The following is a 15,299-nucleotide window of genomic DNA, read 5'->3' as shown; positions in this document are numbered from 1 at the left end:
TAAATGTCAAATGAAATCAACATTGAAGACAAGCCTTAGATTCATTTCAGCATGCTTAGAAAGCATTCTCAATCAGCACAGTTCCTCATTTAAACATTTGAAATATTTTTGGGGGAAAATACCAGCAGCAGAGAATCTTGGTCTGTATGAGAAGAAAAAGATAATCCAGGGCACTGGATGCAGCAGAGACAGGGACAAAAGAGCCTGTATAATGGACTGAAGAAAGGGAAAGTTTTCATATTATCCAGTAGGTATAATGTTGCGGATGGGAAGAAAATGGAGGTTTAGAGGCTTGAACATAATATAAAGAGTTCTGCAGTGCATGCTCTACCATGTTAGTGCTTCTTGGTATTAAGAGTGAATTTTTTAGTCCTTTAAACAAACTCAAATAAAATTGCAATTGCTGGGCTGTAAGTAGATCTAATGCAAAAATTTAAACTATAAAACTGATTTATATTTCAATTTAAATAAAAGCAATAAGAAAAAACAAACAAATAAACAAAAAAACACACCGCCATAACCTAGAGGAAGAAGAAACTTATCTGAAGGCAAAAAAATCTATGACAAGCATGGCTCCTAATTTCACAATTTTCACAATTTGTTATCTTTGACAATTAATTACATGTATATTGCTTATTCGCGTGATCCTTACCATGGGGGGAGGGAAAGTAATTAGAAATAAAGAAAAGAAAAGGCATTTTAATTAGATACAGGATTAAGAACTCATTTCTCTTTAGAAGTATAGAGCAAACTACTAGTAGGGTAAGTTTTTCTACTGTTTGAAAAATAGAACATTACTAAGAAATGGATAATTAATTAGATAGGAGCTCAGCATTTGCCAACACAGTTTTGCTATTTTGTCTTCAAATCTTGGACACTTTATACCAATACACTGTTTTCTGTACTATACAAACTTTAGAAGAACTATAATAAAGAACTATGCATAAAAACATTTGGCATTATTTATTATTATTATTTTTTGGGGGGGGAAAGAGAAATTATGCTTACCATGTTTATTAGAATTCTATGAAAAATCCAGGAATCATATTCTAATATGAATATATGAAGACAATGCTAGGTATCACAGAAACCTTAATCATAGAATCGCAGAATGGTTTCAGTTGAAAGGGACCTTAAAGATCACCTAGTTCCAATCCTACTGCAATGGGCAGGGACACCTGCCAAATGCATCATTCCACCAAAACAGGTTGCCCAAAGCCCCATTCAACCTGCCAAAGGATGGGGCATCCATAACTTCTCTGAGCAACCTGTTCCAGTGCCTCAGCACTCTCTCAGTAAATAATGCCTTCCAAATATCTAATCTAAACCTACACTCTTTTAGCTTAAAACTGTTACCCCTTGTCCTATCACTACACTGCCTGACAAAAAGTCCCTCTTCAGCTTTCTTATAGGCCCCCTTTTAGGTACTGGAAGGACTTAGATTTCTAACATTTCTTTCTGACAACATTCCTTATCAAAGTCTCTTAATGAAGTTGAGATCCAATGGGGTAAGGAAGGAAGTAGTTCCATGGATAAATAAGTAAACAAATGCATAGGAATAAGAGACAGAATTTGAATAAATGGTCTCACTTTTTTCTTCAGTGTGTTTGCATACACTAAATTCATAATTAGTTCTTCTTCTTCTTGTGATACTTCAACTTGATGATCAAGTCATGGGGGAAACTTGCAATGCCCCATCATTATCTGTTAAAATTTGTGTTGGTCAATACATTAAAAATAACATAGAAAAGAGAGAGAATGATGATACTAGTGGTAGAGAAAATGAAAGTCATCTGTGAGGAGTCACTGAAAGATTGCAGAGTACTGCAGGTCTACAGTAGAAAAACAAGGAAATAGTGTTTAATCCTGCCAAAATTAACTAATGAACATCATAAAAAAATAATAAATAAATAAATAAAACACCAACAAACTACGCTTTATATACAAGTGGGATCTAAATTATCTAACAGAACTCTCACTGGAGTTATAAGAGAGAAGTATAATAGTTACAGTATATACTTACATATCTCTCACAATTAAGAAAATACCAGGGCAACACTTAAAAGCAGCCAAAGAAAACAAATTGGTTATTTGAAACATAAGAAACAAAAGAGAAAATACATGTCACTGTATATGAGTCACTTTATAAAGCCAAACACTGCACAGTTCTTATCTCCTCATCTCAAAAACAAACTGTAAAAATAGAAAATGTGTAAAGAAGAATGACAGGGCAATCAAAGCTATATATTTCAAGGTCTTGGTATTATCTAAACATACTAGTCAGTCTGGAAAAGAGACAACCAAGGGTGAGTAAAATTAGCAGCATGCAAGAAGTTGAATAGCAAATGACATCTGTTTCTCAAAATCTGTGAAGAAGGTGACACCAAATTAAACTTCTGTACAGGAAATACAAGATGAACAAAAGGAAGACTTTTGTTCAATGTGTACCATTCAGTTAAATTGTGCTCAATGAACTTGTAGATTCTAGCAGTTTACAAGAATTCATAAAGCCATTAGATACGTGTTTTTAAATACCTCTGACCCAGAAGATTGTCAGCTGCAAATCACCGAGGAAGCATCACTAAATGTTCACGTTACTTATCACTGACTTCTGGCTACTGCTAATGACATGGTATTGTACTAAACAGATCTTTGGTCAGAAGTAACATGAGAATTCTTTAAATGTGTATAAAATGTAGTTAGCCAAGTGTATTTCATACCAACAGCTGAACTGATGGCAGTGCTCAAACTTTAGGGTCAGGTAAACTTGGCAGGCCTGGATAAAGGAAGAGCACAGAAACAACTGAGGGGAGAAGAGGAAAGACCACAACTCAGTATCATTCATTGTTTCTTTTGAGAAAAATAACTTAGCTAGAAGCTGTACTGGGTCTGGCTGGAATGTTAACTTTCCCTGCAGCAGCCCTGCAGTACAACAGTGCTGTACTCTGCACTAACAGCAGTGTTATCACACCAGTGTTGTGTCTACTGCTGAGCAGCAGTGGCACAGCATAGGGCCTCTCTCTAACCCTCCTAGGGGGTGGGCAAAAAGTGAGAAGAGAAACATCACCAGGGCAGCTGACCTAAACCAACCAGAGGGATATTCCATACCATGTGATGTCACACTCAGCAATAAAAGGTGGAAACAGGAAGAAGAGGGGAGGGGTGGGCTCTTGTGAAAACATCAGTCCTCCTCCCAAACACCGGCTACATGCGTTGAGGCCCTGCTTCAAGGATGTGGTCAATCATCGCTCATTTTGTGGGAAGTAGAAAGTAATTTCTTTCCTCTGCACTTCCACATAGCTTTCATTTGTTTTATTTGTTTGTTTTCCTCCTTTTTTATTTTCCCTTTCCCCCTCCCTTTTCCCCTTTCCCTTTTTATTTCCCTTTAGTTAAATTGTCTAGTTCATAATAAATTTTCTTTAATTATTATTATTATTTCCCTTTAATTAAATTATCCTTATCTCAACCCGTTAGTTGTTCTTTACTTCTCCCCCTCCTCATCTAAAGAGGGGGAGTGAGAGAGCGGTTGTGATGTTTAGCTGCCCAGCACGGTAAAACCACCACAGAAGCACAAGATTTGTATTAAATCACCATGGCAGAAATAAATTATTATTTTGCTAATTCTACCTTTTCCACTTAACTTCGAAAATAAGAATTCTCAACCTATGATAATCCAAAAGTCAGGATAAATTTGGTCACTGAACGTCTGTTTCAGAGTTTAACTGCAGTTTTAGAATTTCACTGCAGCTACTTCTTTTCCTAATTGTTTATTTTCTGCCTAGATGGTTGAACTAATATTATAATGAATATTTAAGACAGATAAGCATTGGTTAGCAAAAAAGACAAATGCTTTTGTTATTTATTTAAAAGTGAGTATACTCTTCAGTAAAAAAGTAAGTAAATATAGATATTATGAAATCTGGGAAAGAATTCAAGGGAGCTCACTGGCCTAAAATCAAATATACATATTTGGAACTGATATTCTAGCATTCAGGCTCTTGGGGCATACTTATATTATGCATACACTAAGTGTGATCAACGTCCACGTAAATTTCCTAGTTTTTGTTCATATACATGTATTAGCTAGTGTAAGTGAAACAGGTTTTCAAAACCAATTTGTCAAAACTCAATCTGATATATCTGGTCATCTAAAGAAGCCTTTAGAGGGGAAAAAAATATATCTGCACAAAGATAGATTAAGAAAAACAAAATACATGCAAAAATGGTAGTGCTCCTTTGCATACTGTTGAATTTATAAACATTTAGATACAAAGTCATCTGATGCCTACACTTTACTTTTGAAATACTGGCAACATGGTTGACATGGAGACCATCAGGAGGTGAGTTTGTATGAAGGAAGACGGGAACATAAGGAAACACAAGTATTCTCAACAAAGACGAGCTAGTCCTGTAGATGAAACATTGCAAGTAACTTTTTCATTTTGAATTAAATAAGTTTTAAAAGGGCATTCATTTTATTCATAATAAAATAAAAAACTGAAGCTAAGATACCTAGAAACATTTGACAGAGATGAAGAAAAATAAGGTCTTGTTTACAATGAATGTCATAACCAAATTCTTCATCTTTCCCAATGAATGATGGCATTGCTAATAGCAATGGTAACAACAGTTTGTTTTGCAGTCTGGAGAACTTTGGCCAGAAACAAAACAGTTAAGAACCCAACATGGATTAATCAGTAAAAACGTGTATTGTTCTTAAATGTTAATTAAGTCTCCTTAATTAAACAGAGCTCTCTACATCTATTAAGCTAGATGAAATAATGCATTAGTTAACACTTTAAATCTATGACTGCAATGCACCGCTCAGAATAATAGACTTTATTATTCTTCTCTCACCAGTCATTTTACACTGTGAACTATAAATGAAGATGTATGAAAGACAGGACAAAGACATATTTAAGATTTGGTTCGTGACAATTTAAATGCAGTTCTGCCAAGCTTTCAAAAACAGTATCTTTAAATATTTTCATGTACCTCAAAGGGCATATCAAAAAGCCCCTGCAGGAACTGCAGCACATTCAAAACAACCTTCAATCAGCATCCATCCAAGCTGGTTATGCCAGCTATGTCTATTCTAAAACCACTGCCAACTAGTTAGTCAGGTTGTAATAGAAAGATGGGCAGAATTGTATACATTATCCTTTCTAATTTCCTGATTAGAAAGGAACAGCTAAAACTAAGATATACCTTAAGAATATTTCACACTATAGTAACAATAGTAGTAACTAAGGCCATTCGTTTGCATGACTGAAGTAAAAATGGAGGAAATAAAATTTGCATACCTGTGCCACATCGATTTGAGACAAAACTCTTTTGGCAGCATCTTTGCCCTGGTTTCGTTTCTTCATTTCTTCCAAGCTAATCTCATGGCTTGTTAATTCAGATTGTATTTTCTATTGAAGAACAAAGACTATAGTCAGAAGTGTTTCAATAAAATGTTTATCTTGTTAATATTATTTGGAATAGTTGACTTTGAAGCTTATTATAGGTAGTATGATGTATACTGGATTACTAGAGGAAATTATTCAAAGAATTACTTATTCACTGCCCCGTAAATTATTCAGTCTAGTTTCTTCTGATCATAATGAAACCTTCTTCTCCTTCCCAAGCATATAGCTCTCTGACATGACAATAATTACATAATATTACTAAGAGAATTGTAATTATACTGCATGCAAAAAATAAATATTTCTTTCTTCTGAAGGAAAGCAACTATTTTCATTGGAAAGAAAAGCAAGAATTAATCATAGAAAAGAAAAACACAAATAGAAAAGTGATTTGCTTCACTATTTTTGTATTTTGTTTATAATTTTCACAACATCAGCAGGTGAGTTGAGCGAAATCTGATCAAAGTATCCTGTATGTACATAGCAAGTATTTTCATTTCTACTTGTCATGGTGATTTACTGAATGGACAGTAATATATAGAGCAAACTACAGAATTTTATATATATATATATATATATATATATTTGATTTGAGAAAGCATGGAAGGTCAATTGAAAGGACAATGCAATAGCAAAAATGTTTATTTAATAGTTTATTTTGTAATATTTATGTTCTCCTTGTCTAAGTTTAAAATATTGCCCTTGAGGTATATTAGAATTGTAACAAGATTATCTTATGTGTTTGAGTAGCAAATGGAACACATTTTTGGTGGTGACTTGCTCTTGGTGGAGATAGCTCTTGAAGCTGAATCATTTCTTGATGTCTTGGAAGTCAGAACTATATATACAAGGAATGTATATAATGCTACTGAAATACACTACGTCACATCCAATATTTCAAATGCTTCTGTTGTATTTTCCAGTTTACTTTATTCAACTGCACATTGACACCAGGAAGCAAATAATTGAATGATTCTTATCTGAATATGTCAGAATAGCACAGAACAGATAAGTAGTAGTGTTTATGAAATCAGGTATTATGGGACACTGCATGAAAATTGATAATTTTTTTTTAATTGCTCTGCAGGTGAGAGATGAAGCATAACCTACTCTGACACCAAAATATGGAATTAAGGAGGAAAAAGACATTACAGGAACGCTTGAAAGAAAATGAGTAAGGTTTATAGCATGTAATGATTTTCTGTATTTGCCACTGCTATTCACAGTCTCAGAAGAAAGATTAAATCAGTCCTGAATATAAGACAATTCATAACACCTACCTATGATGCCCCTGTTCATTCAATTTCAACATGATTGTTTTGACTTTTTTTCATTCGCTTTGACTGGTGAATTTATTACATGGATTTCTTCCAAATGTCCATTTGAAAACATTTATTTTCATTTCAATAATCCCACCTCTGCTTTCCTCGGTAGTTTCTGTCTGTTTTGTCTTTTAGTAAAGATTAAAATCTTTGCAATGTGAACTGCCTTCATTTCTAGAACATCACAACACAATGTAGTATATGTATATATAAATAACACTGTAATTAAATTATCGTGTCTTACAGGTTAAGGATGCTCATTTTCTATCTCTGACTGGCATTTTTTTACAGACAGCTTATGAATTTACAAAACATATATATGTATGTGTGTGTCTGTATATATACGTAAATACAATTATTTTATTATATTTATATATATATATACACACACATATACGACCAAATGAACAGATTTTGCCTATTGTCATGAAGACCACTTTTAGAACAAAAAGATTTCAGTCTCCAGGGCATGGAATACTTTATTTCCCTGAATTACTAGTCTTAATTTTAGAAAGATGGACAGTGAAATGCAGAGTATTGATATATTAACAAAAAAAGAAAGCAGAAATTGGCACTATAGCTAGTTGAAAACCTTTCCTATCTTCAATCAGAAAAAGAAAAGACAAAAGAACCAACATAATTGTTTGTCTCATTTGAAAACTGAGAGAATGTGGTACAAATCTAAGTGCAATCTTATGCATCTAGAACAGCATTTAGAAAAAAAAAAAGCTAGTAGGGATAAAAGCAAACTCTGTAATAACACTTGCAACAGAAAGCTTGATTATATGTCATTTCCCGCTACCTGCTACCATAATTAGAAAATCAGTCATGATATATACAAAAACAAAGAAATGTCAGTCAGGAATAATCAGCAAAATTATAACAGTGGAAAGTAATCTGGAAAACAAACAAACAAACAAGCAAAAAAACAGCAACAAAGACATAAACCACAAAATACACACATCTCTGGTATTTAGTTAAAAAGCAAGCAATTTATTTATAATCAAAGGATAAAAATACAAAAATGTATTAGTATATCTTGAATCAATATTGTAGAACAATGGCTGCAAAGATTAGGTGGGGTCTAATATGCAAACAGATTTTCGTATGAGTAGTGTTGAAAAGACTGCACTATGAAAACACCTTGAAGTTCAGTTGATCTAGTATCACCAAGTTGCAATAAAGTTTGAAAGACATTCAGTAAAACATTAAAACATTGGGGAAACTGCTTTCTCATGGCACAGATACTACCTTCTACCCCAGAACTGCAGGAAACCTTTTGTCTGCTCCTTACAAAAGGAAAGAAACTCTTTTGGCTCTGCTATTTCAGGAATAGATTAAGGATCAAGTATTATACCGCATGCTATGCTCCAAAATGTCTTTATTTTACATTGCCTGACATCGTTGTATGATATTTCATGATAGTTGCCAGAAATTCATAATGCAGGGAGGACTTGTAAGTCAATACTGTCTATGCTGGCAAAATCAGCAAATTAGTAAGTTCTCAAAAGAACTTACTAAAAAATGCTTATTAACTAGCTCCTTTTTGACCTCATCTTCTACATACAGCTGAACAAAATAATTCTCAAAATTTCCAGCACAGTAAAAGTAGATACAAATACCTTTACATTAGACATTTTATGAGGTAGAGAAGCATGTAGTCTTTGTCTCAAAATGTTAGTCTGAAGACAATGATGCATGGCATTATTCTTGTCAAGTAATACATCACATAACTGAGCAACTCTGCCATTATATCATCATATTAACTTTGGTTTGAATATACCACAATATTTTAACAATGGATTAATAACTATCATTACTTAGAAAATAGTAAGGCGTGTGGTGCTTATCAGTACTGAACTGGATTCAAGGAGCTTGTTGAAAAGACAAAGTATGGTACTTTTTCTTTTACTCTCCAGAATGAATTTTAGTTATGTTTGCAAGGAGAACAACAGACAAGTTATTAATTCAGGTGAGAAGTGAAAGAAGTGTATTTTCTATCCCATAATATAGAAAAAGAATATCTTCCAGACTAAGCAGCGGTACAAACTGGGGATTTTCTCTCCGCACCAGGAGTTATTTAATAATAACAAAGCTACAAATATCTCAAAAATACTTTGTCACATAAATTTAATATTTTCAGTACAGATCTATTTTTTTTTCTTGTCAGTTACTGAATACTTGAATAAAAGCAAATGGAAAATTCCTGTGATGATGACTTACTTCCTTGTATCTTCTTAGTATTTTAAAGGAGTTAAAAAGACCTCAGTTGGGATAATGACATCAACCGTACAAACAAATCTGAAATATTGTTTCAGGTTTCACCTTACTCTATCTGAAATGATTTATCTGCTTTTTTTTTTTTTTTTTTTTTTTGTAAATTGTCTTGTCTGAATCTTTAGTTGTCCTTAGAGTGAACCACTAAGTAGAAACTGTTGGGTAGCAGTGCCTGTATAGCATTAAGTTCTCAGGGCCACATGGTGGAGTAAGAAGCACATGATATTTACATTCCAAAAATAATGGAATGCTGAATATCACATACTTAACTTTGAAGACTCCTTTTTCTTTATGTCAACTTTCTGAATAAACTAAATTGATCATTTCAATTAAAAAGAGCTAAATATAATTTCATTTTCTCAGATTTGTTTCTGATTAGCTGAACCAAAAATTATTCCTCTTATCAAAGCTCTAAACTGTTTGGAATTTTTGAAGCAAATATGGAGCCACACAAAGCTCCCTAGCTCAACAGATCATCAATTCTTCCAGATTTTTTTTTTTTATTTTTTTTTTTTAAGAAATGCAACACATATTGCTGAACAGTTTGTTAAATCTCTCAGCATGGATAAACTGACCTCTGCCCAGAAACCATCATCACTGACTCAAAGACTCCCTGTCCAGCTGTGCAGGGAACAGGGGAACAGTACTGCAGGATGCCTTATATGAATATGCTGTTTTCAATTCCACAACAGAGCTGTGCCAGCTGAGGCTTAGGAAATTAGTAAATGTGCCTACTCTGCCACTGCTTAGGACAGCCATTCACTTATGGAAGATTCAGTATATTTACCTGCATAAACCTGATTGTATATTCCCTTTTCCCCTAAGGATTTTAAAGAACTTCACAACTGAACTTCAAAGATCTTGATTATTTGCGCTGAATTTGTTCACTTGTTAACTACGTTTTTTCCATTACGTTCCACTTGTAACTTAAAATAAAAACATGAAAGGGAAAAAAACAGCAGCCTCTATGGTGGTTTTTTTTGTTTGTTTTTTTCTTTTTTCCCAACGTGGCTGTACATGCAATATAATCCTGTGAATTCAACATCAGACAACAAAATCTCAAGAATAAAAACAAGTTCTGCAAAAGCAATGAACTGAAATTCTCCCACGTAAAAGTGTGCTAATTAAGGTTGGTTGAGTTTTATGCTGCTTCAGTTGTTGAAGTTTGAAATTAATTCCTTTGACATAGTCTGTGATCATTGCCAGACTTGCATTTGAGGATGCACATAAACCAGATGCATCCATGGGATATTTGAAAGACTGAAAAATGTTAACATTTATAGGGTCCAAATACACCAAAAAGAAAAGCATATTTTCATATCAAATTTTTCTTATGTAGCAGAGTTAAGTAATTACAAGATGAGAAATTAAACCAATACATCTTTAATGAATGCTGATTTGTATCCTGTTTCATGTAAAAAATATTTACAGTATTCACATTTAAAAGAAAGAGTAAAATAATTTCAGAAATTCAATTGTTAACTAACAGCTTAGGATTCAAACTGATAAAGTTGTCTAATCGCATTTTTACATGTCTGTAAGTTAGGAGCAAGTAAATCAGAACCATTTTCAAATAAAACAGTGCAAATACAATCCTGTTTTCTAAATATCACTTATTTACACACACAAAAATACCCGTATGTGATTACAAACATACATACACAAGAAAAGCATTTGCAAGGTAATTCTATCTACCTTTTAATTCGAAAGACATGGAAACTTTTATATTTAAGAGAGATAAAAGATGATTTTTCAGGGCTACATATGTTCAGCTCACAATGTAATTAAGAATGTAACTAAGCTACTCCTTGCAAGACACCCATATTTTAAAAGGATTTTAAGCTCTACAGGCATGCTAGAAAGAACGCCTCATCTGGAAATCATTATGAAGCATCTGTTTTCAATTTTCCTGTAGTTGTTGTTGTTGTTGTTGTAGTAGATCTTTTTGTAACCTGTCTTCCTAACTTGAAGTGAAAAGTACAGAAAAGTTGCTGTATATAATGTTGTACTCTGATAGTTTTTTGTTTGTTTCTTTGTTATACTGTAGATACTTGATTTTATTTAAATTTGCATTCTTACCATTTTAATGCTGCTATAAGGCAGATGTGTTAGAGCAAACAATTAAAAAGTAAAAATGAGAATTAGATGTACGATTTTATTTCAAAAGTTCAATAAACCATTTCTAGGAAATAAGAAAAGCTGATTCTGATCAGCTTACATGTGCTGTAAAAATTTTAATATATGCACACAATATATGTTTATGTGCACATTATGAAATAATTATCAATGTTGTCCATGCTTCATTAATTTATTGAGAATTCCAAGGCCATGTAATCAACTTTGTAAAAGAGCCATATAAGAGTATTGAAGAGGATGAGCTCCTTCATTCTGGGATGGGAACTTGATTTTAAAGTCACATTTTTTGTCTTTGTCTTTTTAAAGTTACTGCATAGTCTTCTACAACATTTATAGTTCTTTACATCTTCTGGACAGGAATACAAGAAAAAGCAGAAGGAAAATACAAATTTACTAGAGAATTAGGTTGACCTTCTCAAAGTAATCCAACCTAAAATTTACTTGCACTTTCAAACTGATTGTGTTGCAAATCCCCCTTAGTAGCATGAGGCTCAGGGACAACCAAATACTCTGTGGCTGCCTGAGAAAACTGGTAAGCACATCATCTCAACCTGTATATAACTTACCTGTGCTTCCTGAGGCACTTGTCCTGCATCAACTCTGTCTGCAATGTAGGCTGATAGCTGTTTGTCTATAACAGCAAGAGACTCTTGGATTAAGCGGAGGGTTTTGTCAGTCTCCTGGGCAGATTGAATACTCTGTTCAAGACTCTTTTGTCTTCTTACAGCCTAAAAACAATGACAACATTATCAATACATATAACAATAATAATGTGCATAATGCATTTTTTTCCACTTTTTTTTTTTTTTCTGCCAAAATGCAGGCTAAAAATAAAAAATAGTACTCATCACTTGTGCTCGTCCACCTTTTTATATGATAAATTGCGCATCTTTTTGCCACTCATTCAGTTCTTTTTACTAAGTAAACAACAACCAAAAAACATCCTAGACTGCATAGACAAGCTATAAAAAATGCAAGACCCTGCACTGAGGATTTCTATAGCAAATGGAAGTAGGCAAAGCTGCAAAATAAAACCATCCTGATAGTTCAGTCTTTCATTCTGAGGTATAGCAGTCCTCCTGATCTTATTATATAGTTCAAGAGATTTTGTTTACTGAGAATAGGGTACAATCCCATCTGAGACAATCCACTTCAGTGAGATAAAAGCTCTCTTGAGAACGAGCTCTCATACATGAAGTATAAATAGCTTTCTGGAACACAGGCAATTCCTATTCTGAAAATAGAGATGGATCCTTGTCTTGACTGAGAGCTTTCCCAGTCGATTATCATTCTAACCAGAGTCTTTTTCGGTCTAGTAAGTTGACTCTTGCTTCTATGCCACCATCAGTACCCCAATGGATTACCTATCATCACCGTTTATATATATATATATATATATATATATATATATATATATATATATTTATTTATTTATTTTTGGGGGGGTCCTTTCCTTTCAAAGAAGTTGCCTCCTTTGTGGTTTACCAAGTCAGAACAATTAATTATTTTTCCAATCTGTCCATGAAAAATACCGTATTAAGCACTTGACATAAATTGGTTAGCTTTAGTTATTATTTATAACAATATAACATGGTAATTAATTCATAATAAACAACCTGGCACTTTCCCCATAATTTCATTCACCTGCTCTCTCATTTTTTACCTTAAACCTAGCAGAATTTCTGCTTTATACAAAGCACATAACTATCAGCAACCTCAAATTTAATACAGTTTTTCTCTATACAGTCATATTGCTGACCATGGAAAAAAGTGACTAACTCTCTTTGACATGAATCAAAAGAGGAGAGAGGAAGAAAGTACTTTTTAAATAATTTGCTACGTGTCCGGCCATTTTTCAAGTCAAATCACACTTTTCCTCATTGGTGAGACAGCTATTCTTCAATTTGATTTCATAGGTATTACAAAGCTCTTGCTTTGAACAAAAATATCTCTCAGTAATTCAGTGAGAATTCTTGATATATCTGTACCTTCTTCATGGAGCCTCAATTCTTATAGAGCTTCATATTTAATGAAGAATACTTCTTGTGAGCATTCTTGCTAGCTGTTGGCATTAGTTAAAGAATAGGGATTCAACCAGTATTTACTATATTTGTGTTTGTAAGCTGCTTTGTGCTATTTTAAAACATCTGATCAGATAATCTTGTATCACTGCCAGATCCAGGAGCCTTCTGTGGAACTGAGCAGCTTTACATATTGGACACATGCTGTCAGTGTTAATGGAAGCACCTGAGCTACTAAGGTGTTACTATCCCACCAAATGAACCAGTGAACCAGAGTTACTCCCCAGTACAGTACTCAGGTTTGCTACTTGAGAGTGATTGGGCACTGCAACAGACACCCCAGGGCAGTGGTCACAGCACTGAGCCTGTGAGACTTCAAGACGTGTTTGGACAACACTCTCAGACACATAGTCTGATATATAAATATATGTGTGGCGTGGTCCTTCGGGGCCCCAGGAGTTGGACTCAATGATCCTTATGGGTCCTCTCCAACTCAGATATTCTGTTATTCTATGATTTTATGATTCCATATTCAAAATACTGATGAGCAGCCTGATAGGCAGGCTAAAATAGTTGAGGACCTGTCCTTCAGCCTTGCAGGCAATTAACATGATTAATAATGTCATAAATGTCCTAATGGCTAAATGTCCTCACTCAACACATTTGCTGTACTGACTAGAGCTGTTCTGCACCCTCACCTAAAATGTGCTCACTCACCATCTCAGAGAGCCATGTGACACTCCCTGAGAATGAACCAATGTTTACATTGTATGGAGTAACAAGCCTGTGCTGTGACCCTGATTAATTTACACTGTAAACGAAACCAAGGAGTCTTCACAATGTTATAAAAAGTACTATACAGTCAAATAAGTGTGACACAATGTAAGATATTTCTCCAGTGTGTATCAAGTGACTCAAGAACTTAATCCTGTTCACTGAGTAGGTCCCTGGAAGTCATTGGCACTGCAGAATACTTATCAATTCAATCAAGAAGGATGCAACATTGTGGAGGAGTTTTATTCTTTCTTTGACAGTAGAAAAGATACTAATGGAGGAAAGTATTACAGGGCTTTTCTAAAAGGGGCAGACATAGTACACACCCATGAACTTGAGTTTCATATTTGTCTTTAAAACTTTAAGTGTTTGCATGTGCATGCTTTTAAAAAGCTATATGAAAGTTGAAACTGTTTATATATACACATTTAAAATTTTAAAATTATTATGATTAGCTATTTTTTTTTAATTCAGTGAAAGAACATTGGCTTTCTTTTAGTCTGAAGAGGAAATAAGACAGTTTAACACCAGACTTTATAAATGGGTCTGAAGACATAACAGGAAGTTCTAGTTCTGCTATCAGATCATAGTCAAGAAAGCTGGAGGCTTAGTCTCTAAGGGCAAGTGTGTGACAGTTAATTGCTAAATGGGAAATCTCAGGAAAATAACCAACTGTTTACTTATTTCTGAGCCAGTGAAATGTTGACAGCCGTCAAGGAAAATAAAAACAAATTAAAAACAAAAACAAAAAACCTTCTGTTAGGAAGGAAAAGAGAAAAAGTATTAAAGTATTCATGGACTTTTTTTTTTTTTTTTTTTAACCAAAGGCTCTACAGTTTCTTATGGATTTTTGTGACTGAGATACATTACAACATCTCTGTACTTTTTTTATGAAATTGTTAATACATTAATCTCCACTTTTAGTTTAGAATCAGAGTGGATTAGTGGCTAAATATATTAGAACACACACACACACAAAACATATTAGAACATAAAAAATCTAGCTATTCATTTTGGGCACAGGATTTTTTTTTTTATACCATTCAAGCTAGAAAAAAAAAAATCTCTGCAAATTCTAGGAATATTTCACAGTGTGTTTTTAAAATAACTCACTATAAATATTTGACACTTCAACACCAAAATGATTTTCATCTTTGATTAGATGTAGTCCAAAAGTGCAAATTATACCGATGAGGATTTCTTTATCTCATTAGATTACCACCAGGTGCTCTCTGTGCCTTGTAGAAGAAGCCCTCTTCATAATAATCATGTGGATATGGGTCACAAAGATTTTTTTTTCTCCTCTTGAGAGAAGAAGAAAACGGGAAAATTGCAAGAAATCATGAATGTGTGATATTTGA

The 15,299-nt window shown here is 33.7% G+C and overlaps 1 protein-coding gene across 13 annotated transcripts in view; it reads right to left on the bottom strand.

Moving 5' to 3' along the window:
* DMD (dystrophin) overlaps positions 1–15,299 on the bottom strand; it is a 1,220,482-nt gene that overhangs the window by 672,635 nt on the left and 532,548 nt on the right. For all 13 annotated transcript variants that reach the window (XM_068686720.1, XM_068686803.1, XM_068686735.1 and 10 more), the window contains 2 exons: positions 11,710–11,871; positions 5,304–5,414 (listed from right to left, as the gene is read on the bottom strand). In XM_068686720.1, the coding sequence (XP_068542821.1) occupies positions 5,304–5,414; positions 11,710–11,871 (273 nt within the window). The remainder of the gene's footprint in view (positions 1–5,303; positions 5,415–11,709; positions 11,872–15,299) is intronic.

Source organism: Anas acuta, chromosome 1 (genome assembly GCF_963932015.1).
Source record: "Anas acuta chromosome 1, bAnaAcu1.1, whole genome shotgun sequence".
NCBI lineage: Eukaryota > Metazoa > Chordata > Aves > Anseriformes > Anatidae > Anas > Anas acuta.
The sequence above is the reverse complement of the archived record's forward strand: the minus strand, read 5'-3'. Positions and strand labels throughout refer to the sequence as shown.